The sequence below is a fragment of the Saimiri boliviensis genome, chromosome 2 (assembly GCF_048565385.1).
Source record: "Saimiri boliviensis isolate mSaiBol1 chromosome 2, mSaiBol1.pri, whole genome shotgun sequence".
Taxonomy (NCBI): Eukaryota; Metazoa; Chordata; class Mammalia; order Primates; family Cebidae; genus Saimiri; species Saimiri boliviensis.
In genome coordinates this window covers 213,971,107-213,996,742 of record NC_133450.1, presented here as the reverse complement: position 1 = coordinate 213,996,742, position 25,636 = coordinate 213,971,107, and the positions used below count along the sequence as shown (strand labels likewise).

The 25,636-nt window shown below is 50.8% G+C and overlaps 1 protein-coding gene across 8 annotated transcripts in view; it reads right to left on the bottom strand.

Moving 5' to 3' along the window:
• The window catches only part of GSN (gelsolin), a 66,688-nt gene that overhangs the window by 24,200 nt on the left and 16,852 nt on the right, over positions 1-25,636 (bottom strand). For 3 of the 8 annotated variants that reach the window (XM_039474707.2, XM_039474708.2, XM_074395270.1), the window contains 2 exons: positions 6,049-6,253; positions 5,145-5,299 (listed from right to left, as the gene is read on the bottom strand). In XM_039474707.2, coding sequence (XP_039330641.1) covers positions 5,145-5,299; positions 6,049-6,244 — 351 coding nt within the window. In that variant the 5' untranslated portion in view covers positions 6,245-6,253. Of the gene's footprint in view, positions 1-5,144; positions 5,300-6,048; positions 6,254-8,088; positions 8,160-8,209; positions 8,398-10,715; positions 10,735-25,636 lie in introns of those variants that run through there. The other 5 variants (XM_039474705.2, XM_039474706.2, XM_074395271.1 and 2 more) reach the window with 5 other exon arrangements.

Here is a 25,636-nt window from a genome sequence, read left to right as displayed (position 1 = left end):
ATTACAGATGTGCACCACCATGCCCAGCTAATTTCTGTATTTTTTTGTCCCGACAAAGTTTCACCATGTTGGCCAGGCTGGTCTTGAACTTCTGATCTCAAATGATCCACCCATCTCAGCCTCCCAAGGTGCTGGGATTACAGGCATGAGCCACTGCACCCAGCCTTATAAAATAATTCTCGATGTCAAATTATTGCAGCCACGAGTTTCCTGATCAATTAACTCCTCTAATTTTACTGGTCTAGGAAATTACTATTGGAAAGATTAATTAACAAAAATAAATTAAAGCGAGCTCTTAGAAGACAATAGTGGATCCACGAGGGCAGGGGAAAGAAGCTTTTTGAAGTTTTTCCTGCTTTTGACTCTAATCTTTAGCACTGGCTGTTGCTTTCTAGGGTCTAATCATTAGGTGGGCAAGATTGGCATCAAATTATTTGAACAAAATTCTGTAGGATAAATGTGGAGGGGAAACCTGGCAAAAGCCAAGGCAAGGGTCTGAAGCCTTAGCATGTTCTCGTGTAAATACGGAATTAGAAAAGAATTAGATATAGTCACATAGTTATTCCTATATATAAACAGAAATAATCACATAGTTATTCATATGTAATCATAAATATGTACACATATATCATCGTATAATCTTTAATCTTACTAATAAGTTTCGGGTCAAGAAGTATGGGACCGAAGTGGCACTGGAAAAGAGGTGACCCTAGGACGAGATGCTCTAAGTCCTCTGTCACGCCCGCATAAGGGGCAGGTGCAGCGTCAATATTCTCTCAATATCAGGTTTTCTTCTGTCAGCTCTGCGACAGTGTCAGCGCTGTGAAAGCGCCCCCTGTTTAGCCAGCTAGGGAAGGAGACGTGCAAGATAGCTGAGACATCTCCTTCCTCGGGGGAGCGAGGAGAAAACTGCTCTCCAAGCTCTTGTGGTCGGCCTGACAGCTGTTAGGGACACCCACAGACATCCGGGGACTTAATTGTCTCTATGTGGTGCTGTGCTTCAGCCGTCACGTTCCATGGCTACTTTGAAGTTCTGCTTCTGCACCTGGTTCCTCTTTTTCTTAGAAGATAAGAATGAGTAATAGTAACATAAATCTTAGTGACCTTGCTACTTCTTGACAAGTATGAGAAAAGTGCTGACGCCTTAGGTTTTCTCCTCGCCTTGGCTTCTGCAAAGTTTTGGGGCCCCTATCTCCAAGACACGTGATTTACCTGACCCTCTCACTGAGCACCATGACCTCATCCCACCTGCCCTTCCCCTGCCTTGTACTCAATAAAAATCAAAGCGTCCAGGCACTCGGGGCCACTGCTGGTCTCTGTGCTTGGGGTAACAGTGGACCCCTGGGCCCAAACTCTGTTTTCTCTTTCTCGGTGTCTTGTGTCTTTTATTTCCAGTTTCTCGTCTCCACACCTGCAGAGAGGGACTCACGGGACCCTGTAGGGCTGGACCCTACAGATAAATTGTTTTAAAAGCCACTTTCCAAATTAAAATGATTACATATATCTGTGTCTGTCTACACACATTCAGAGAGAGAGAAAGAAAGTAGCCACTATATGATATATATCTTCGAGGGTAGAATCATGTTTGGGGGGGCCTTTTATTTTCTAGAACCCATATTTCTGTAATGTTTGACATTTTACAATAAGCTTATATTACTCTTGTAGCCAGAAGGGGGAAGAAAGCGATGAAGATTTACGTGAAAACTAAAGTTAAACAGTTTCTAAAGCAAAGAAAAATGAATTGATCAGGGTTGGTCCCCGCCACCCTCTAAACCAGGCGTCCCCAAACTTTTTACACAGGGGGCCAGTTCGCTGTCCCTCAGACCGTTGGAGGGCCATCACATACTGTGCTCCTCTCACTGACCACCAATGAAAGAGGTGCCCCTTTCTGGGGGCCGTAGTTTGGGGACACCTGCAAACTCACAGCTTCTTATCTATGAAGTTGGAGGGAGGGAGGGCAGAAAGGTTCCGGTGATTCTGTGGGTTCCCAGTTGTGTTTCTCAGGTCCAAGGGCTCCCGGGACTCTGCCCAGGCCAGATTCCATTTGAACAATGGGTTTCAAATAACCCAGCCCCAGGGGTTCTCCAGGGTTCAGTCCAAAAATGGGGGTCTGGGGAGTGGGAGGAGGAGGGCGGGGAATCTAGGGATTCTGAACTCTCCTGCAGTACAGTGACCTAAGGATCTGGAGGTCACAGAACAAGAGAGCCAAGCCCCAAGTCAGCCCTTTCTAGTGGCTGGCTGTCCCCTCCCTGCCCCTTCTCACACTCTGAGGACAGAATTGGCTCAGAGGAAGAGGCTTTCACAGGAACAAGTCTTGCGTAACAAGCCCTGCTCCTCGGGGATCTATAATTGATGAGGGCGCCAGGGCGAGAACCTTGGGCTGGACCTGCCAAGTGCGGGGGCAGCCTGAGGACTTGCAGAAGGTGGTAAACAGGACCAGCCCTGGGCCTCCCATTTGCACCAGGAGCCAGCGTCTTTCAGGACGGAAGACCCAAATCTGGGCCCAGCTGGAGCTTTCCTTGGGTGTGATCCAAGAGCATCCTGGAAAATCATCTGGGGGCGAGGGAGCCAGGCTATCCAAGCAGATCACAGGGCACATCCGAGCTAGCATCAAAGATCAGGGACACAAATGTCTACTCTGAACCAGGTCTGTGCTAGGCCCTTCACACCTGGATTTGCACCCTAATCCAATCACTAGCTGTGTGACCTTGGACAAGTTGCTTGACATCTCTGTGTCTTGGTAGCCTCATTTATAAAATGGTGCTAACAAGTAACTACCTATTAGGGTAAAATCAGTTAAATGAGTAAAGCACCCAGAAGAGTCCCTGACACACAGAAAGTAATAGGTAAGTGTTCAATGATAAGTACCTTTTGCTAGCTGTGTGAACTTAGACAAGTTAGTTTACTCCTCTGAGCCTCAGCCTCCTCATCTATGAAATGGGAACATTGCCCACCCTAAAGGCTATAGGGAGAATTAAATGAGTAGCCAAGGCTTAACATATGTAGGGATTCTTATCCTTATTTATCCCTAATAATCTGGGGAGCCTATGACCCGCTCTGCAACATTCTTTGATCTGGAAAATCATCCTTCCTGTGTCTATGAGAGCTCTCATATTTGTAACCATGTTAGACTGCTGGGTTATGCCCTAAGAAACGGTGACTAAGACAAGATAGATTAGCAAACAGCTACTCCTCTGTCTCATCCCTGAACCCCTCCCAAAGCCAAGCACTCCCTGGGATCCCACCTGTCACCCCACCACTGGGAGGCAATGGATTGGCTCTTCGTGAGCCTGCCAGTCTCCCCAGCTCCTCAGGACACTCTCAAGGGCAGGGACCCACCTTCTTCCCCTGGGCACCCCAGCACCCAGCACAGGGCCTGGCAGGGTTAAGGGAACACAAGCCTGGGTTTACAGCAGCCTCTCTGAGCCTCCAGCCTCATCTATAAAATGGAATTGGAATTACTTACCTCCCAGGACAGTTATGAGGCTGAAATGAGGTAATCTACATTCCCAGCACCGTGTCTGCCACGATGTAGCAACAATGAGCAGATGCAGCTGTTACTGAGGCTCAGTAAATATTTGTTGAATGAATGATGAATGGGGAATGAGTGACAACACCTGCCCAAAGATACATGACTTGCCCGAAGTCTCACAGCAATTACAGGAGGTGGCCTTGCAACCTGAATCCCAGTCTCTCTGATTCCTGGACAAGCGTTCTTTCCACTTCTTGCTCCAGAAATTGCAAAGACCTGGTCCTTCTCCAGCTCAGGAGCCTGGCTCCCAAACTTCTTACCTCTCCTTCTGCAAGGCATCAAGGCCCCAGAAAGGGCTGTGGCAAGAAGGCAGAGCTGGACAGCTCAGCAGGAGGAGCTCAGTGCAAGGGGAAACTGGCACACAGCGGGCTGGGCAGACTCCAGGGAATCCAGCCCAGCCCCACCCAGCCCTGGACTGTGGTTCCCAGCACCCTGGCCATTGCTATCTGAGTTTCATTGGCACTTTCCCATCATTCAATCTCTTGTGCCTCACCAGGGCAGACAGGGTCACCATTCCATTGACACAGATGATCCTGAGGTCCAGAGAGGAACAGTGACTTGTCCAAGGTCACACAGCACATCAGCAGCACAGATAGGCTTGAACCCTACCCTAGGACCCTGGTCATTAGGGATATGTAGGTTTAGTGGAAAGAATGCTGAGAGTCAGGACATCTGGGTTCTAGTCCCGGGTCTGGCACCAATTTGCTGTGTGACTCTGGGCCAACTGCTTAAGACTTTCTGTGTCTCAATTCCCTTTCTCCCCCAGTAAAATGAGAGAGTTGGACTCTGACATTAAGACCCACCTGGTTCTGAAGGCCTGTGATCCCCCTTTTATTTCCTGACCAAAGAAAACCCCAGCTTTGTAAACTGCAGTGTTCCCAGAGCCCTTCCAGACAGCCAAGCCCCATGCAAGGCATTTCCCAGCCACCCCCGCACCGATTCCTCTCCCAGCCCTGCCGGGCAGGTACAACTGGCTCTCAGGCCCAGAGTCACATAGAGAGGAAAGGGTGGCTCAAGGAGGTCAAGTGGCTTGTAGGAAGTCACTGGCATATTAGGGTACAGTCCCTTGGAACTCCCGGCTTGGCTTTGCTCAGCCCCACCTGGCTAGGAGCTTGGCAAAAGAGCTCTGTCTTGGTATAGACTCTTAAGAGTTCAAGTTCAAAGGGGATTCTAGTGAACAGAAAGAGGGATGTGACTAACAGTGCTCTATCGGATACCTAACACGAGGCCCTCTGTTGGCAAGGCCCTAAGAATTAAGGGGTACAGGAACGGGACTAGACCAAAGCCTTCCAGGGCCTGCAAGGACTGGATTTCCACCTCTGGCCCACTCCTTACTATTGGGGCCAGGAAGACAACACTATGAAGTTATGGGGAATTTTCTTCTCCCCATTTTAACATAAGGAACCAGAGGCTCAGGAAGGCAGTGTGATTTGTCCAAGCTCACACAGCTAGAAAGAAGCCAGGATGTAAACCCAATGTTGGTTGACTCCAAAGCCTGACCTCTGATGGGTCTGCCCATTGCATCACAAGGTCAAAAGACAGATGCGCCTGCGTGAGCCCTGTTACTGGTGCACCTGTCCATACTGCTCGAGCACAGTGGGGCCCAACCCACCTTGTACTTCAGGCCGGACTTGAAGTAGCCTAGGAAGGTGGCAGACTCGAAGTCCTGGACCTCGCGGTGCTGCACGGCCCGGCCATTCAGGTAGTCATCCAGCTGCACGGTAAAGATGGCAGCTGCCCCGCTCTCATCCTGGCTGCACTCATTGCCTAGGGGACATCAGAGCAGTATAAGTCTGGCTTCCCAGAAGTATCCCAGACCCCTGGGGAAGAGGAGGAGGAGGAGAAACCCCAGCACTGCCCTGGCCTAGCTGTAGAAGCTGAGCAAGACCTTACTTTCCGTGAGCCTCAGTTAATTCATCTGTAATATGGGACAATAGACCTCATTTTTCTCTAAGGGTCTTCCCAGCTCTGTCACATTCCTCTACGCTCATTCTCTGCCCTCCTGAGTGTGAACTTGGGACTGGGAGCATCAGCTCAATTCACAGATTAGGAAACTGAGGTTCAGCAAGGGGGTAGGACTTGCAGCATCACATGGCAGAGGTGTGGTGGGGACTCGGGGCTCCTGACTCTGAAGGGCAAACTGGGGAATGCCTGGAGCTGGGCCAGGGAGGTTGTGGAGGGGTCCAGGGTTTCCAATTCACCCACAGTTCTAAGTGCCATAGTAAAGTGTTTAACCCTCGCAACATTCCTGTGAGGTAGTGCAGAGCTATCATCATGTCCACCCCACAGGGACATCAAATGACTTGCCAAAGGGCAGAGGCAGACCACGGGTTGGAGCAGAGCAGGGGTGTGAATTCCACCAGGCTGGCTCTAGAGTCTAGGGGCATGAACCACTAGCCAAGGGCCTGGCACATACTAGTTGCTCAATAATAAGTTCTCTTCCTAGGGACCACGCCTCAAAGATCTGCACTGTTCAGAATGGGGGCTGGGGCGGGGCTGGGCAGGGCCAGGCTTACCCAGCCAGTAGTGGAGGTCATACTGCAGATTCCCGTTCCTCAGCTGCACTGTCTTCAGGATGACGTATGCATCACCCGTGAAGAAGTCTCCATAAAGGTTGGTGGGCACAGGCACCAGATCGAACTTCTCCACACGCCAGATCTGCAGGCCGGGCTCCTTCCCTGCCTTGAGGAACTCAGGGTGTTCCACCACCATGCTGCTGGGCTGGGAAGAGACAGGGTGGAGCCTGAGCAGGGGTATGGGTCCTAGCAGGGAGGGACCCCAGGCACGAGGGAGGGTGGTTTCTAGCACCAAGAGCATCTCACTTGAGCCTCCTGCTCTCCCAATGCCACAGGCAAGCCTATCCCCTTCTGAGTGCCCTGTCTCAATGAGTCAGCAAACAGGGCAAGAGTTTTATGCTTCAAATCCTGTGCCACAGCCAGCATCTGTCTCTCCTACCCAGACTGCCATTGGTTTTTTCTGGTGATGGAGGGCACAGAGGGCTCGACTTCCCTGTTCCCTTCTTTTCTTTTTTTTTTTTTTTTTTTTTTGAGACAGAGTCTCACTGTGTCACCCAGGCTGGAGTGCAGTGGCTCGATCTCGGCTCACTGCCACCTCCAACTCCTGGGTTTAAACCATTTTCATGCCTCAGCCTCCGGAGTAGCTGGGATTACAGGCATGCACCACTACGCCTGGCTAATTTTGTAGTTTTAGTAGAGATGGTGTTTCACCATGTTAGTCAGGCTGGTCTTGAATTCCTCAGGTGATCCACCCACCTCGGCCTCCCAAAGTGCTGGGATTACAGGCGTGAGCCACCGCACCCAGCCTCCCTTCTTTTCTTATTGCCAATTGGATGTGATAATCGAGGCACAGAGAGGTGAAGGGACTCTGTCAGGGACCTCCAGCTAGGAAACAGCGTAGCAGGGATTGCCACAGGCTCCAGGATCACAAGCTCTGGGACTATGGGTAGACCCCTCAGATGGCAATAATAAATCTAGGGGTTCTTAGGGTCTCAGCTTGGTCCCTTCCAGCATCTTCGATGGCTACTACAACTAACGGGCTCTCTGAGAGCTCATTATCCAAACCCAATCTGCAGATAGAAAAACTGAGGCTCGAAGAGGGGAGGGGATGGACCCAAGGTCACACAGCCTGTTTGCTTTTGCTCTTTGAAGTGGAAAGATTTCCAGCATGGGGCCTGGCATACAGCAGGCGCTAACTCTGTGCATGCTAAATGAATGCACTTGCAAACCTCGGCGAGCCCAGCCGAGCCTCCTGGGGCCTACGGGAGCCCCCTCTCCTCTCTGCACCCATCCCTATTATACCCTCAGGAAGGATCCAAATGGCTGAGCCCAAGTGGCCTCCTGCGCTGTCTGCCTCCTCCCTCCTGCCCCGCAACACCCCACCCGCAAATTTCATTTCTTGGAAGAGGAGAAGAGGATGCGCTGGGGTCTGCAGGAGGCTGTTGGAGATGAGGTGGTTAAGGATGGAGAGGCCGTTAGACATGCACTGGGGCTGGGGCTGGGGCTGGGGCTGGGGCGGACGCAGGAGGGTTAGGCTGGAGTCAAGGACAAAAATCAGCAGGTGCAGGTCACCTCTGGCCGGAGAAGAGATCTGGTGGGAGTAAAAGTCAGAGGGGAAAAGTCCGAGAAACCAGGCGGGGAGAACTCAGGCAGAAGGGTGAAAACACAAGGGAAACAGGAGAGAGGAGGTGAAACCAGACGAGACAGGTAAGATAGCAGAAAGGTGAAAAGAAATAAGCAGACAGAGGTGGGATCATACAAGGAAGAAGGAAATACTGGGGAGGGAGAGAGAGCAAATGCGAACAAGGAATCGGAAAGGGAGGAAGACATCGGAAGAGAAAGGAGAGAAGTGAGGCAGACAGAAGAAATCAGAGAAGGAAAAGGAGAAATCAGGAGACAGGAGGTAAGATGTCAGATGGGGACAGAGGAAAAGAAATCCGGCCACGGTGAGGTTAGCCTCCTGGAAGGGAACAGCCAGAGCCCCAAGGCTCCCACCCTCATCTGCGAGCCAGAGCCCCGGAAGCAGCAAGAGATACTTACAAAGCAACAAAACAGTTTTTCCATTCTAGACCTGAATTACTCCCCTTTTCCTAGCGCTGTATCTGCAAGAACTTACAATAGAGAATTACTCCGGGAGCCCCGGGGCCCCCCGGGCACTCACCCTCACCTCGGGCGCCTGCACCCGGGGCGCCCGCGCCTGGGACGCCCCCCGCGACGCAGTGGCCGCACGGACCGGCGGCAACAGCGCGCACAGCGCCAGGACCAGCGCGCAGAGCAGCGCGGGCGCGGGGCGGTGCGGAGCCATGGTGGCGACAGCCGCAGAGGACCCAGTCGGCAGCTGGGGCCTTGGGTCACCGACCTTAAGTAGCCGCCCGCCCAGCCCGCCCAAGCCAGGGACCGCCCAGCAGGGAGGGCGCGGGGCGGGGATCTGTCCCGGATCTTGAAGACATCTGGGTTCCCACCGGGATCAACCCAACAGGGCGCGGCAGCCCCTGCACCCCAGCTCCAGGGCGGAGACTCAGCACCAGCGCGGGGCCTGGCATACAGCAGGCACTGGTTCTGGGCTAAATGGGCGCACGCACGAACCACGGTGAGCCCCGCTGAGCCTCCTGTGACCCACGCGAGTCCCCCCTCCTCTCCGCACCTAACACCTCCAGGAAAAAAAAAATAACATGACCTAACAATTTTTGAAAGCTTTTCACTGAGGCATCAGCACACCCTTTTCAGAGAGGGGACAATAGCCAACCCATTTTACAGAGGGTGGAACAGCACAGAGTGGTGAAGCAACCTCCACACAGCTACTAAAAGGTGCTGTCCCGGTATTTGAACTCAGTCAGTAGTGGGCCTGGGCAGAACCCCCACCAGGCAGCATGCACCGCAGTAGGGCAGGGGACCCAGCTCCCTTGGGCAGGTGAAGCCAGCAGGACTCAGAGGGGCGGGGCAGAACTCTGCTCCTGGGATGCCCCCTCCTACTTTCCCCAAGACGGCCTTTCTTTCCTTCTTTTTTTTTTTTTTGAGACGGAGTTTCGCTCTTGTTACCCAGGCTGGAGTGCAATGGCGCGATCTCGGCTCACCGCAACCTCCGCCTCCTGGGTTCAGGCAATTCTCCTGCCTCAGCCTCCTGAGTAGCTGGGATTACGGGAACGCGCCACCATGCCCAGCTAATTTTTTGTGTTTTTTTTTTTTAGTAGAGACGGGGTTTCACCATGTTGACCAGGATGGTCTCGATCTCTTGACCTTGTGATCCACCCGCCTCGGCCTCCCAAAGTGCTGGGATTACAGGCTTGAGCCACCGCGCCCGGCCGACTCTTTCCTTCTTTGTAAAAAGTTTTTGTTTTTTTTTAAAGTCTTATTTTGATCAAAACGTAAAGTCACATATTTGTACACAGTTGTTCCCTCTCCACCCCATTTACCTCTCCCCAGGGGCAACCACTGCTATCTACCTCTTTTAGCTGATGGTTCAGGGTTTACCTTCATGTCTCTAAATAAGCCCTTGTTACTTCTTGAAATTGTTTTGTTTCCCTTTTAGGTACTATTCATTGACTCTGCAGGGGAAAGACAGAGTTTGCATTTCCTCCTCATTCCCAAGCTCCCTTCCCATCCCTCCACCCTCCCACTAGAGTCATTGGGTTAGGGAAAGTGCTATCCAAACCGGAGGAGGCCTGCTTCCCACCTCCTCCAAACCCTCCCCTCCCTCCCAGCACTGTGCAGAATCCAACGGCCCCACCTCTAAGTTCTCGGTATCCCAGACCTCCCATCACCCCGCAGCCTGGTGCGGTGACAGGAAAGAAGATTGGGGCATTGGAGAGCTGGCTTTCATTCCCACCTCCGCGGTGCGTGTTTTCAGTGTCTCATCTTTCTCATCTACTAAATGACGACAGTAGTTGAGGATTAGATTGGTCTGTGGGTATGAAAACAGGCTGGCCAGCAGCTAGGTAAATGCCAGTTCTCCACAACCTCCCACAGACTATGGTCCCCCTTCCCAGCTCCTCCTGAAGTCCAGCCTCTATCTGATCAGGCTGAAGTTTGCCAGTTTGCCCTCTCCCATGCACAATTTGCTCCCACCTAAGGGGAGATGTGGTTCAGATCAAAGGTTAAAGGAACACAGAGAAGACATTCAGGCTGGAGGGATTATAAGAAGGCATTGTGGAGAAAGGGACTTGTGACCCAGGCCTTGAAGGGCAGAGAGAATGGAGACTAAGAAGAAAAGGCATTCCACGGGGAGGGGACACATAGGCAAAGGGCAGGCAAACATCAGCCATATCCAGTGAATTACCAGGGGTCCAGTCTGAAATACAGGGAGCATGAGGAGAGGAGGCTGCTGAGGGCAGCAGGGGTCACAGAGGCCTGTGTGCCACACTGAAGAGTGTGAACTTGATCTCGGTGTCTGTGGGGGCCCCTGAGGGAAGTCTGAGTTCTCAGGGCTCCATGTTCTGGTTAAGTCCAGGCCTGGGCCTGCCCAGCCTGCAGTGGGCCAGCCTGGCCTAAATTCAGAGAGCCCTCCCTTTACCCTAGCCATTTGGAGGATGACATTATTTCTAAAAAACACACAGCTCCCATAGGCTCTTGATGGAAGCATAAACCAGTTTCACCCCTCTAGATAGCAATTTGTCCCAACTCAAAACACACAATGCAACAACAGTTCCGCTTTCTACAGAATTACTTACCAACAAACACAAAGATATATGTGCAAGGATGTTCACTGAAGCATTGTTTGAAGAAAACTGGAAAGTACCCAAACGTCCAAATAAATTATGGAGCCACCATACAATGGACACTATGCAGCTGTGAAAAAAGAATGAGCTACATCTGATTGTGCCTGGCACATAGTAGGCACGCAGTAAGCCCAGGAAGATCTCCGAGTGCAGTAAGCAACTGTACAACAATGGCTACGGTATAGCTCCTCTTCTTTTTACAACGGTGCTAAAAAAATCAGAGGGTTAGCCTCGAACTTTTAAGGCCGTTTGCTCGAAAGGGAAGAAGGAGAATTTCATCCTCAAACATTGCCGTGGTTGCCTGAGGCTGGAGGAAGTGCCTAGATCACTGCAGTTAAAATGAGGGAACTTTTCAGAGTGATAAAAATATTCTAACACTGGATTACAGTGAAGACTGTGCAACTGATTAAATCTACTAAAATTCATAGAACTATATGTAGACTTGGTGAGTGAATCATGATGTGTAAATTAAATGTCAATATACTAGCTGAAAAAAATTGTAAAAGGTATTGCTGTAGAGTTTGAAACTTTGTAAGTGTATATCAAATATGGTTTTGGTTTTTTTTTTTTATAAAACACAAATCCAGAAACAATCACTTTTAACATATGCTTAAAGTGATGCCTGCTCATTAGACAATTTGGAAAATTCAAACAAGTAGGAAGAAATTTCCTTAGTCACCCAACCCCCAGACGGAAACTGGGCCAGCAACTGCCCAGCTGAGCGGCCCCTTCTGGAGCAGTGTGACTCTGACCTGCATGGTTGGCAATTAATAGAGGGCTGCTGTAACTTGACCTTGGTCCCAGGGGCCACTGACCATCAGCGCAGGGACCACATTAATGATCCCAAAGGCCTTGCAGCTTTGCCTGCCATATAGCTCTGGAGCCCAGGCTCTTGGCATGGGAGACCTGGTGAACAGATCCCACCCTTGCCATCTGGGAGCCCTCACTACAGACCCTGGAAACTCTTGCTACAGGGCACTGATGAGTGGAGACCATAATGGGGGCGACATTGTCTTACTCTGCTTCCTGCCTGGAAGAAGACGTATGAGTTCAAGGGAATGGGGGAATTCAGGTACAAGAGAAAGACCCCTCAGTAGAAAGGAAGAGGCCCCATTGCCCGGGCTGGCTCTGCCACTGACTTCCTGGGTGACTTTGGGCAAGTCACAGTACCTCTCTGGGCTTCAGTGTCTGCATATGCAAAATACAGGGTAGGACCTGATGCTCTGACTCTAAGCCTCTTTCCTAGCCCCAGCACTCCCAGATACTGGTTGTACAATCAAATCCAGGACCTACAAGTCTCTGAGCTTCAGGGTTCCCATCTGTAAAATGGGAGCATTGGACCAGGTTACCTCTACAGGCCCTTCTGGATCAGACAGTCCAGGGCCCCTGACTTGCGGAAGGAGGCATTGCAGTCACCGGCAGCAGCATGCCACCTCACCTCCGGGCCCAGCCTGGGAAACTGAGACTCAGGGAGGCTCAAGTCACTCAACTGGAAAGAGGTGTTGCTGAGATTCAAACACAAGTCTGGCTGGCTTCAGAGCCCAGGCTCTGTCTGCAGAGACCAAGCAGGACTCCTGGCACACCTGGCCTGGGCAGGGAGCAGCAGTGCTCTTTCCAGGTAAAAGGCTAAATCAATCAAGCCCAGGTCAAGCCCGGCAGCCAGGAGTCTCTGGGACAGCTGTCCCCACTACACCTCTCAGGCCAGGGCAGGAGGTGACACCGGGAACGCATTCTAGCCTTTCACACACCTGATGTGAGTGCCCAGGCTCAAGGCGTGGAAGATCCCCAGGCTGGGGCCACTTAGCACAGCACTGACTGTGGCACATGCACTCTGAGCCACATGGCATTCAGGTCTGGCATGATTTCTTTGATTTGGAGGCAGCCCTTCTGCTACCAACTCAGCACATGAGCACATCCTGGTCTCTGCACTTCTCTGCACCTTGGAGACCTCTTTGACCTCTGATCTCGGCTGTTTCTGGGTCCTGCCCAGCTCCAGGCACACAGTAGGCAGATTCTCTGTGTCTGCCATAGGATGGGGGCTGTACAGCCCATGACCCCCTGGTGGACCCCTCTCGCCCCTGTAGTTGACCCAGGACCCCCACAACACAACCAGCTCTGGGCCCTTCTTTCCTCTGTAACCTTGGTCTCTGTATGTCTGCAGGACCCCCCAGGACAGCTACCAGAGACCAGAGGAGGCAGCTTCCCCTGCCCCTTCCATCCCTGGCCACAGTGTGCAAAAACGCCTTGGCTAGGCCTGGAAGACACAACCCTGTTCTTTTCTCTTTACTCCAAACACTGTTGTTTTGATTTTCCAGGCAGCCAGCCACTAACGGAAAGCCCTCTCTTGGAGTCTATTTCCTTTTTGGCTCACTGCTATTCTCTGGGTCCCCCTGGGAGCCCCCGCCCTTCTGGCCAGGGATTTTGCTAATTGGGACAATGGTCAGTAAACAGAGAAGCCAGTTATGAAACCCAGTGAAACTGGACCGGGCCTGGAAAAGTTCTGGCAAGCCCTGTGGACTCGAAAGAACACAGGTTTTCAAATTTGGACTACTTAGCTCCTGCAATCAAGGCCTCAGTTTCCTCATCTACATAAGGGGGAGAATGGTACCCAGAGCATGGAGCAGTGAGGAAGCCCAGGATGTGAAGCACAGGAGCTCCCCAAAAGTAAGCACTCTTCTTTCTGAGCAGCCTAGTTTCTGCACAAAGGCCTTCGTTCAGCATGTGATGGTGTAGATTTCACAGTAAGACACTAGAGTTCAGGTCTGGGCTGTGTAACGTGGAGCAAGTCACTTTTCGTCTCTGAGCCTCAGGTCACTCATCTGTAAACAGGCACAGTGATGCCCAGTTGCAGGACTTTTTGGGGAACAGGAGTGAGACCGTTGGAGTATGTTGTTCAGAGCAGGATCACTAGCAGCAGTGGTCATTAATCTGTCTTCTCTTTTGTAGATGATCACACCAAGAACAAGAAGATGACTTTTCCAGGTCACAAAGCAAAATAAGTGCCTGGCAGAGTAGATCTAGAACTCAGGTCTCTCCACAACCAGACCAGCGCTGAGGCCTGGGTCTCCATGACACATCAGGGCTCCAGGCTAGGCTTCGGCTTTGGCCAAGTCCACCCTGGGAGTGGACAGCTGTTGAGGAGATGGCCAGCAGGGCTTGGCTGAAGCCACCTCCAGGAGACCAACTGTCTCAGGGACTGAAGCCATGTCCTTTTCCCAGCTTCCAGAGCCAACACAGGGCTGGACATCTGGAGTGGTCTGGCCCTGCCACTTCCTAACCCCATGCCCTGGAAGCAGCCAGATCTGGCCATGGGTATGAGCCCTGGGCCCTTCTTGCTACGACCCACTTTAGCAGTCTGTCTCCCCTTCTCTAAGGGAGGAACTGGCCCTGAGAGTGGGCGGGTCAGTAGCCAGGGCTGCAAACAACTGTGTCCTAGCCCCTTCAGCACCCCGCCACTCACCCCTGGGAAGCCCAGGCACGAACACAAGTCCGCAGCAAGACAAGGAAGTCCAGCTGCAGACACTGGGGCCATGGAATCCGTACAAGACTTTGGAGAGACACAGGCACTGCAAAGCTGCAGGGGAAGGCAGAGCCTACGATGCCCCAGCCCCAGCCAGAATGAGCAGGAGGCGCCACAGGAGGCAGCATCCTGCTCTGCAGAGGAAGAACTCTCCAAGAGGGAGAAAAACAAAGAGAGCGACCTTCTGTGTGCGATTGTGGAAAAGAGCTCCCACCAGAAACGTTGGCATTTAAATTCCTGATCTATCGCTTACTAGCAGTGTGGCTTTGAGCAGGTCACTCTGGCTCTCTGAGCCTCAGTTTCCTCATCTATAAAACAGGAATTATAATACTTTTTTCCTAGGGTAGTTGTGTGAACTTAATAAGGTAAAGAATATTTGGGGCTTAGCACGGTGCTTGGTACAGAGTAAGCACAGGTAAAGGAGGCTGCTTTTATTGTTAAGAGACTTGGATACATTTCTATCTCTTTGAGCCTCTATTTCCTTATGTATAAGATAGTGTTAATAATGCCTTTCTTTTTTTTTTTTTTTTTGAGACGGGATCTTGCCCTGTCACCCAGGCTGGAGTGCAGTGGCGTGATCTTGGCTCACTGCAACCTCCACCTCCTGTGTTCAAGCGATTTCCAGCTAATTTTTGTACTTTTAGTAGAGATGGGGTTTTACCATGTTAGCCAGGCTGGTCTTGAACTCCTAACCCCAAGTGATCTGCCTGCCTTGGCTTCCCAAAGTGCTAGGATTACAGGTGTCAGCTACCGCACCCGGCCTATTAAATGACAAATTTTATGTTGTGTATATGTTACCACAATTAAGAAAAAATGGTTGCCAGGTGGTGCCACGCGCCTGTAGCCTCAGCTACTCAAGAGGCTGAGGCAGGAGAATCACGTGAACCTGGGAGGTGGAGATTGCAGTGAGCCAAGATCGCACCACTGCACTTCAGCCTGGGCAACAGAGGGAGACTCTGTCTCAAAAAAAAAAAAAGGAAAGACAAATGCTGGTTTCCTTCCCCTTTCCAGAGAGATAATGAGCTGCCCAGTGGTGATGTGGTTGAGAGAACACGGGACAAGAAAATCAGGCCATGTCTACATGTCTAAGAACACTTAAGGCCCTGGGATTCAAGGATGCTAAAAGACAAGCAAAAGGCACGCAAGTTTGTGCATCTGGCCAGGGTCTTCCCCTGCCTGTCTAGAGATCCGATTCATCCTTCACTGGGATGGATCAGGAATAGTGGAAGCTTCCCCAAGCCAGCCACCTTCCGGATGGGGACAATGAATGACACAGGGCATAAGACAATAGTGCTACGTCCCTCCTGCTGCTGTCTCCAAACAAAGCCCTTCTCTGTCCCCAAGTCTCCCACAACAACTACAGCCAAGATTTCCTCCTTGCTGGGCTCTGGCAGGAAGTGTGAGCCCATTGTCCAGATGTGGAAAATTAGGCTCAAAGTGCATTTCTTGAAGGTTAGTTGAGAGGATTCAATGAGACCATAAATGTGAAGGATCCAAGGACCATGCCTTGCAAAGTCATCCTGCAGGGAGAACTCCCTGAGAAAGACAAAAGGGGACAGGTGTGGGGAAGAGGGAAGAGGCAACAGGATCCAGGAGTGCCTGCAGAGTCTCTGTGAGCTGGAGATACCAAAAATGACCAACAGGGTGAGGACGAGTGACCTTCCCACCTGAGGAATATGAGGCAATGTGCAGGGATGAATCTGGACAGAGCCCAAATCCCCACCACCAGGGAACTTACGCCGGTGGCACTTTCTGCGGCACTTCAATTTCCTCCTCTGTAAATGAGGTGAAGATTCCAACCTGGAGGGGTGTCTGGCAGGATTAAAGGAGCCCCTGGCACTGTGCTCGGCACACAGCAGGTGCTGAGCAAGCCTAACATCCAAAGAGGACCCCCAGCACATATCCCGACCCTACACACACACAGCTCCCTGGCCCCTGTACCTGCCCTACACCTGCCCCATACCCACCCCTCTACCTCTGTGTCTTTGCATCCAAAGCAAGGGAGAGAGGGAGGACTCCAAATAAGGCTAGAGCCAGGGATACAGATGCATCTTGGGAGAGGGCAGGCCTCAAGCCCACATCTACAGAGCCAGCTTTGCTACCCAATACCCCACAGGAGACTCCTTATGACACCCCCTCCCCTCCTCTCTGAACTTTGCCTGTTCTGCCCCACCCAAAAGAACAAGGGCTTCTGGCTGGGCACGGTGGCTCATGCCTGTAATCCCAGCACTTTGGGAGGCCAAAGCAGGAGGACAGCTTAAACCCAGTAGTTTGAGACGAGCCTGGGAAACAGAGTGAGACCCTGTCTCTACAAAAAATTTAAAAATTAGCCAGGTATGATGGCATACACCTGCAGTCCTACCTACTGGGGAGGCTGAGGTGGGAGGATCACTTGAGCCGGTGAGGTCGGGGCTACAGTAAGCCATGACTGTACCACTGTACTCCAGCCTGGGCAACAGAGTGATCCTGTCTCAGAAAAGCAAAGAAACAAAAACAAAAAAGAGAGGGCTCTGGATCCCAGTCCTACCACTTACTTACAATTGGGTGATCCTGAGCAAGGAACTCAGCCTCTCTGAGCTTTGGTGTCCACAGGGATAGAATGGCCATATTATCTCACAGGCTCACCAGAACTTGATACAAGCACAAATCAATTAGAGAAAAACTCCAGCGGGAGTGGTGGCTCACGCCTGTAATTCCAGCACTTTGGGAAACCGAGGCAGGTGGCTCACTTGAGGCCAGGAGTTTGAGACCAGCCTGGCCAACATGGTGAAACCATGTCTCTACTAAAAATACAAAAAATTAGCCGGGCATGGTGGTGTGTACCTGTAGTCCCAGCTACTCAGGAGGCTGAGGCAGGAGAATCACTTGAACCCAGGAGGTGGAAGTTGCAGTGAGCTGAGATCACACCACTGCACTCCAGCCTAGATGACAAAGCAAGACTCCAACTCAAAAAAAAAAAGTCCCGTGGGGAGATATGTCAGAGGATACTTGTCCCTCCATATCCAGGGGAGATTGGTTCCAGGACCTCCCTCAGATACCAGAATCTGCAGATGCTGTACAGCTATATATAAAATGGCAGAGTACAGTATCTGCATACAACCTACATATATCCTCCCATGTATTATACTTTAAATCTCTCTAGATTACTTATAAAACCTAATACAATGTAAATTCTATTTACATAGTTGTTATACTGTAGTTGTTACATAGAAATATAAATGTAAATTTCTATGTAACAATAAGCTATGTAAATAGTCGTTACACTATACTGTTTTCAAAATTTGTATTATTTTTGCTGTTGCTTGTTATTTTTTATTGTTTTTTTAAAAAATATTTCTGACCCGTGGTTGGTTGAATCCATGAATGAGAATACAGCAGGCACGAGGTAGGAGACATGTGGAATGAACAAGTCTAGACAGCTCGTTCCTGTAATCCCAGCACTTTGGGAGGCTGAGGAGGGAGACTCGCTTGAGCCACACAGTTTAAGACCAACCTGGGTAACATAGTGAGACCCCGTCTCTATATATATTAAAAATAATAAAAATAGATAAGAATTTAAAAATAAAGTGGCACACACCTGTAATCCCAGCACTTTGGAAGGCCGAGGAGGGTGGATCACAAGATCAAGAGATTGAGACCATCCTGGCCTACATGGTGAAACTCCGTCTCTATTAAAAATACAAAAATACTACACACTGGGGTCTGTTGGGGGGAAATGGGGGAGGGGCGGGGGGTGGGGAGGTGGGAAGAGATAGCATGGGGAGAAATGACAGATACAGGTGAGGGGACGGAAGGCAGCAAAGCACACAGCCATGTGTGTACCTATGCAACAATCTTGCATGTTCACCACATGTACCCCAAAACCTAAAATGCAATAAAAAAAAAAAAAATACAAAAATAACCTGGGCATCGTGGCCCGCAGCTGTAGTCCCAGCTACTCGAGAGGCTAAGGCAGGAGGTGCTTGAACCCGGGAGGTGGAGGTTGCAGTGAGCGGAGATCGCACCACTGCACTCCAGCCTGGCGACAGAGCGAGACTCCATCTCAAAAAAATAAATAAAAATAAAAAGAGCACTAATGTGCAACGTGAGGACTATAGGGAATAAGATGTACTATATTTTGGGATTCATGTTAAATCAGTAGATTTTATTAGGTCAGTGCAAAAGTAATTACGGTTTTGTCATTGGAAGTAATGGCAAAAACCACAATTACTTTTGTGCCAACTGCGATGATGCACATGTTCATTTGCTTCGCTATGGTAATCTTTTTACTATATATATTTTCTATATATATTTTTTAAGAAAGAAAAACTTCAAATAGCATGATTAGAGATTTTTCACAATTTATCGAAAACTTTTGACTACAATAGAACCATCAGAGATTTATTGCTACTAATCCTTTTAACTCTAATAGGTTTTATTTAAAGTACTTTCCCCTCCTTTAACCCAAACAGAGGTATGGTATTGGAATGCTTTTCTTCATTCCCCAGCTTAAAGGATAATCATAGCCAGCTGGAAAATTTAAACGAGATCTAGCACCTAAAATACAGACCCTGGCACAAAGTTGGGCCCCCGTGTGGGTGCTGCCTTCTGTCCACAGGTGTGCTTTAGGCCTCACCTCCATCCAGGCACCTGCCCAATCATCACCACTATCCTCCAAGAACCTGTCCATGTGGGAGCTTCTAGAACCCTCTAGAATACTCTTGAAGGAAGGACCCAATCACAGTCATCCCACCAAGACAGTACATAAAGGCTGAGACCAGAGCAGAGAACAAGCTTACCTCCTCCCCAATTTATACCTACTTCTCACCCCCACACTCCAGCCACTGTCCTGGTTCAGCATCCCCATCTTTTCCCTGGGATCATGACATCAGCTCCCTCACTGCCTAAACTCTCCCTGCACTGGGGCTGTTACCCATACAGACTGCATCATTCATTTCCTGCTCAAGCCCTTCTGGGGACCTCAGTGCAGACAGAAAGAAGTCAGGACTCCTGAGCTCTGTCTTCTGTGATCTGGGGCCCGCACGCCCTTGCAGCCTCATTGCCCACTCACCCCCTAACAAGATCCTCTGTGCCATGGCCTCTAGACAACCTCACCTGCCTGCCTCTGGGAGAACCAAGGTCTAGGCTTGCTCTTGGCTCTGCCTCCCTGTGTGACCTTGGGCAAGTTCTTTGCCTCTCTGGGCCTGTCTCTTCATCAGGCCTCTGGGGCCTTGTGCAAATGAGACAAGATGAGGTGGTGAGTGCCAGGTGCCAAGAGGCTCAAGAAATGTTAACCTGCAACGCACGGCCTCCTCTCCCGCACAGCCACCCCCTCCTACAGCAGCTGTTAACAATCTACTTCCTCAGCCTTAACAGCACCGGTTCTCACTCTCTCTCCTAAGCTCCGGAATGCAGACCCGCTCACGGCCAGCAGCAGCAGGCAGGGAGGGGAGCGGAGGGAGGACAGCTTAGAGGAAAATTACCCGACTTTTGTTTCAGCCAACGCTGGTGCTCACAGCTATCTCAGAGAGAGGGGATCTGGGGGCCTGGCAAACCTTTCCTGAGCTGTGGACTTGGCCCCAAGCCTTGACCCCTGTCTGAGCTGGTGGGATGGCAGGGGTAGGGGGTTACGCTGGCCACCACTTCTCGGGGACACTCCCACTCTTTGGCATCCAAAGAGATGGAGGAGGAGGGAGAAAAAAATACAGATAGGCCTTTGTGAGGAGGAGAAACTTGTTCCTGCCGTTGCTTGCTAGGCCCCAGGCACCAACATAATGGAGGATCCATATGACAAAGGGTCCCACTGTGGCTGAGAGCCTGCCCAGTTGCCATAGCTCAAGTCTCAAACCTGAGTACCATGTCCCCATATCATAGAGTTTGTAACGCCCAGCGTCACACACCCTGTGACAGTGCCACATACCAGGCCCTGCGTTCCTCTTGCCTTGTCCCGTGTGTCTCCCTTGTAGCTGCACCCCATGCCTCTGACACCCCGGGTCATGCTTCATGCACAGTGTCATGTCTGTTTTGTGACGGACTCTGTACCACGTAATACCTTTTGAATGCCATGATCATCATACCAGGTCCTATTCCTTAGAAGTATGTGCCATAAACCTTGTCCTGGATCCATGAATTGGGATCCATTAATTCCTTGCTTGATTCCCATCAGGAAGGGGGCAGGATGATGTTTATGGAGGACAGGCTCTGGATGGACTCCCAGCCCTACCAACTGTCACCTATGTGACCTTCAAAAGCAACTTCCCGTCTCAGTGCCTGTTTCTTCATTTATAAAATGGAAATGATACCCACATTCACTGAGGATTAAAATAGGTAATACATTTAAGATGCTTAGGCTAGGCCGGGCGTGGTGGCTCACACCTGTAATCCCAGCTCTTTGGGAGGCCGAGGTGTGTGGATCATGAGGTCAGGAGTTCGAGACCAGCCTGGCCAAGATGAAACCCCGTCTCTAATAAAAATACAAAAATTAGTAGGGCTCAGTGGCGCATTCCTGTAATCCCAGCTACTCAGGAGGCTGAGGCAGGAGAATCACTTGAACCTGGGAGGCGGAGGTTGCAGTGAGCTGAGATCATGCCACTGCACTCTAGCCAGGGTGACAGCAAGACTGTCCCAGAAAACAAAACAAAACAAAACAAAACAAAAGATGCTTAGTCTAAGAGGCTGGCATGGATTGAGTGCTTTAAAATGTTTGCTAGGCCTGTGCCAACCATGCCTGGGCATCTGTATTATTTCCTGTGCCCTGTGTACCAGCCTCCCATGTGCCCAGCTCCTCAGGTGCATCAGACATTATTCATATGAGTAAAATTCAAACAACTCGCTACAGGGAGGGTAGGATTATTCCCTCTCATACAGAGGAGTAATCAAAGGGCAATAATTTGCATGAGGTCATGTGACCAGCTGGAATGAACACAGGTCTGGACCTTCAAAGAACAGAAAGCAGGCCAGGCGAGGTGGCTCATGCTTATAATCCCAGCACTTTTGGGGGGATTCCTTGAGTTCAGGAGTTCAAGGTCAGCCAGGGCATCACCTTGAGTCCCCATCTCTACAAAAATTAGCCAGTCATGATGGTATGTGTCTGTGGTCCCAGCTACTCGGGAGGCTGAAGTGAAAGGATCGCTTGAGCCCAGGAAGTTGAGGCCACAGTGGGCAGAGATTGCGCCACTGCACTCCAGCCTGGGCAACATAACAAACAACAATAAAACAACCAAGAGACGGAAAGCAGATGCGTGGTCAGCTATGGGGCGTGTGTGGAGGCAGATGTCAAGCAAGCATGAGGAATTTCTTTGGGGATGATGAACATTTTCTCAACTGGATTGTGATGATGGTTGCCTAACTCTGTAAATTTACTGAGTATTATTGAATTGGAACGAGTGAATTATGTAAATGTAAATTATATGTGAATTTACATCAATACATCATGTAAATGATATTTCAATAAAGCTGTTTTTTTGTTTTTGTGTGTGTGGTTTCTTTTTTTTAAAAAAACCCATGTGCTTCCCATGCACTATTGTGCCAAAGCATTCTGCAAGAGAAGGGCGCTTCCTGTGGGTCAGTGAAGTTCAACGAGAGGCAGAGCTGCTCTGAGGCCCAGCTGGGAGCAGGTTTGAGCCCAGTGGTTCCCTGACACCTCTGCAGACCAGGTGTGCAGCAGGATCACCCAGGGAGCTCAGGAAACAATAGATTTCCAGGCCCCACCCCCAGCCTCTGAGTCTGCAGGTCTGGGGTGGGGCCCTGGGAACCTGTGATTCTGAGGCTCAGCCAGGACTGGGCACACATCTTCCTTTCACATTTGGGGAAACTGAGGCTAGGCAGGAGAGAGACCTGATCAGACCTAGATGATCAAATGGTGGGAGAGCCAGGGCTAGAATTTGAACCCTTCCCTCTTCTCTCTCCGTTCCTTCCACCTCCCTCCCACTCCTCCTGCTGTCCACAGCCTCCCAGTGACTCAGGGCTCTGAGTCATCCAGAGTCCCCACAGAGGAAACTTCTTAGGAAAAACAATTGCCAAACAAAGCTTTCCCTGATCTGGGGAACAGAATAAGCCCATGGGGCTAAGAGAGGGAGGGGAGGGGGAACACAGGGTGGAGTCCGAGGCCAGGACTTCCAAGACTTGGAGTCTCAGCCACTCCCTTGTGTGGGGTCCTAGATAGGGATGTCCCCACAGTGAACATCCCCACCCACAAATAGCACCTCCTATGCTCACAGAAGCCCATTGTGATGAGGCCACACGATAAGCACTTTATAAGCATTGTCTTATTGAATCCTCCCCAAAACCCATGGCTGGCATTGTCTCCTTTTATAGATGGATGAACGATGGCTCAGAGAGGTTCAGCCCAAGGTTATATCATTAGGAATCGAGGGCTCTCTGACTCTGAAGTCCAAAGTCTGACTCTCACTTCTACACGCCTTTAAAAAATACCTACTGTACACAGTGTGGCATGAAGATCAGTCCTCATCAGACAGGTAAGGAGAATGGCCACAGTGGCGGTTCAATCACCAATTGTCTCCTTTCTTTCTCTGTGTCAGGCCCTGCTTCGGGACTGCCCGGCCCAGTGGGCACAAAATCAGGAACACCAATAGTCATTCGAGCCGCTGTGTGCCCTGGATCACAAAGGAGGGAGCACCCACGGCCTGACAGAGCCGCAGAGGACGGTGCTGAGGCAGAGCCTTGGAGGAGGAACGGAGATTCCTCTTTGAGGAGGTGGGAACAACAGAAGCAAAGGCTCGGAGGTGTGGCCGGCACAGGGAAGCGTCAACAGTTTGGAGAAGCATGGCTGGGGTTGAGATAGTGGATGGGAGGTGGGGGGAGGGGGTCTGACTGCTACCGAGTCCTGGCCTGATCTGAGGCACTGAGGATTTTTAAGCAGAGAGAGAATAGGACTGGAACTTCTTCCATCTCTGCATAGGGCCTGGCTGGTGGCTGAACTTGGTTGGAGTCAGGATGGGACTTCCCCTCAGGTCTCCCTGGCATCTGTCCTCTGAGCTGGCTTCGGGGACACCCCCCAGATCACTTGCTACTCACCCATGGGTCAGAATTGCCCCCGAGGGCTTCTTCCTCGGCCATCGCTAACCTGCGGGGAGCTACGTGGGCCTCTCCCGACACTAATCGTCTCAGCCTATAAATAGGACTCGGGATTAGTCTGAAATAGCTGTGCCACGCCAACTCCACAGGCATCACAGGCACGCACAGTTCCGGAAATGGTTCCTCTCCTCAACTTAATTAAAACTCAACACTTCCTCAGGAAACTATTGTTCACACTTTGCTTTGCTTCCTTAAGCACAAGGCAGTCGATTTTGGGGGAAGAAACTGCCTGCCTACTGCTGATCAGTGGGGGTGTGCCTTGTGGAAAGGAGGCCCCTTTCCTGCTTCTCCCCCTCTGAGGACCCTGGAGGAGCCACTACCACTCTCTGGGCATCAGTTTCCCCAAATGTAAACTAGGGAGGTGGGACATGATGCCATTTTTAACTTATCAGCATTTTAAAAGTTAGAATGGTAATAAACATGTGAGCAGGGAGAAATGAACAGGTCCAGGGCCTGCCACTGAAGGGCTCAGTGACTTGGATGGCCACTGTTCCTCTCTGGGCCCCAGATTCCTCAGCTGTAAAATGAAGGTGCTGGGGGATGATGTCCAAGATCTACAATTTAAAAAAGTTTTTTTTTTTTTTTTTTAGACAGAGTCTTACTCTGTTGCCCAGGCTGGAGTGCAGTGGAGCGATCTCGGCTCATTGCAAACTCCGCCTCCCAGATTCAAGCAATTGTCCTGCCTCAGCCTCCTGAGTAGGTGGGACTACAGGCCTGTGCTAACATGCCCGGCTGATTTTTTGTATTTTTAGTAGAGGCAGGGTTTCACTGCATTGGCTAGGATGGTCTCGATCTCCTGACCTCGTGATCTGCCCACCTTGCCCTCCCAAAGTGCTGGGATTACAGGCATGAGCCACTGTGCCCAGCCTTAATTTCTTTTTTTTGTCCAGTCTTTGTAAGAACCCAGCCAGCTGGCCATGCTATGCCAGCCTTGAGGATAAAGGGACAAATAAAACCCACTTCAGCCCTCTGTGTGCCCAGAGGCTTCCTTTGGGGCTGCTGGGCCATCTTGTTTCTAGTTGAGAATTCAGATTTGTGTCCAAAGAGAAGGACTCCCCGAGGGGCAGATTACAACATGGACTGGGCCATTACAATCGACAAGGACACAAAGCTAACACAGCCATCATTGTACACCACACACGTGCTAAGGACTTGATTTCCTCATTGTTCAATCATCACCAACTCTATTATCACCCCCATTTCACAGATACAGAAACTGAGGCTGAGAGGAATAAGGGACTTATCCAAGGGCACAGAACAAGTCAGGGCTAGAGTGATGTTTCAGGCTCAGACCTGTTTGCCTCTGGGTTTAACACACCCAAGTGCTGCTGTGAAAGGGCTCTGGACACCTCAGGCTGGCCAGCCAATGCAGGGCTAACCAACAGGGGCATGGAACAGGAAGGGGCATTGAGGATGTTGCTGTGTGTGTGCAGTGACAAGCGCGATGAGGCTTCAGCGATGGTACTCATTCACTCCAACCAGCTCCCAGTGCTGCCCTCCTCTGATCCACCCTCCCTCTGCCTGCCATGCACTGATTGTTTTGAAATCCCATGGATCAAGTCACTCCTCAGCTGAAGACCTATCCGTGGCTCCCTGGTACCCAGAGGATAGAAACTCAGCATTCAAAAGCTCTATGACCAGCTCTTCCCATCACCTTCCAACCTCAACCCCCACACTCCTGCTCACTAGACCCCAAGCACAGCGGGCTCCTCCTATGGGGCCTTCTTGCCTGGAATGCCCAAATCCCCCTTCTCAGCCTTGTTTGACTCTTAAGTAGGAAAAACACTCCCTGGCTCCCTGAGCCCTTTGGCACGTATCACAGAGCACTCTGGGCGTCAGCTACCACTGTCTCTGTCTTGGATTAGAGTAGATCTGCGAGGGCTGGGTGGTGTCTGATTCACCTCCCTCTCCAGTGCAGAAGCTCACCAAGGGCTGGCCGGGTAAACTAAAAAATGCAAAGAGCCAAGAGAACCCTGGGAAAGTGCACATTTCCCAGGACTGCCCAATGACAAGCCCCATTCCGAGGCACAGCATCAGGACACCCTGCTGTGGAAGAACCAAAAATTGCACCCTCATGGCTTATCAGGATGGTCCTTGTGTCTGTCTCTTTCAAGGGTTCTGATAATGAAATCTGGGCAAGTTGCCCTCCTGCTTTAAAACTTCCAGATGTTTCCAGAGGTCTAGCATAAAATCCAGCGGCATAACCTAGGTGCTGCCTGGCCCCAGGCCCTCCTCTTGCCACACCCCTTCCCTGGCCAGCCTCCCTCACTCCTTTCGG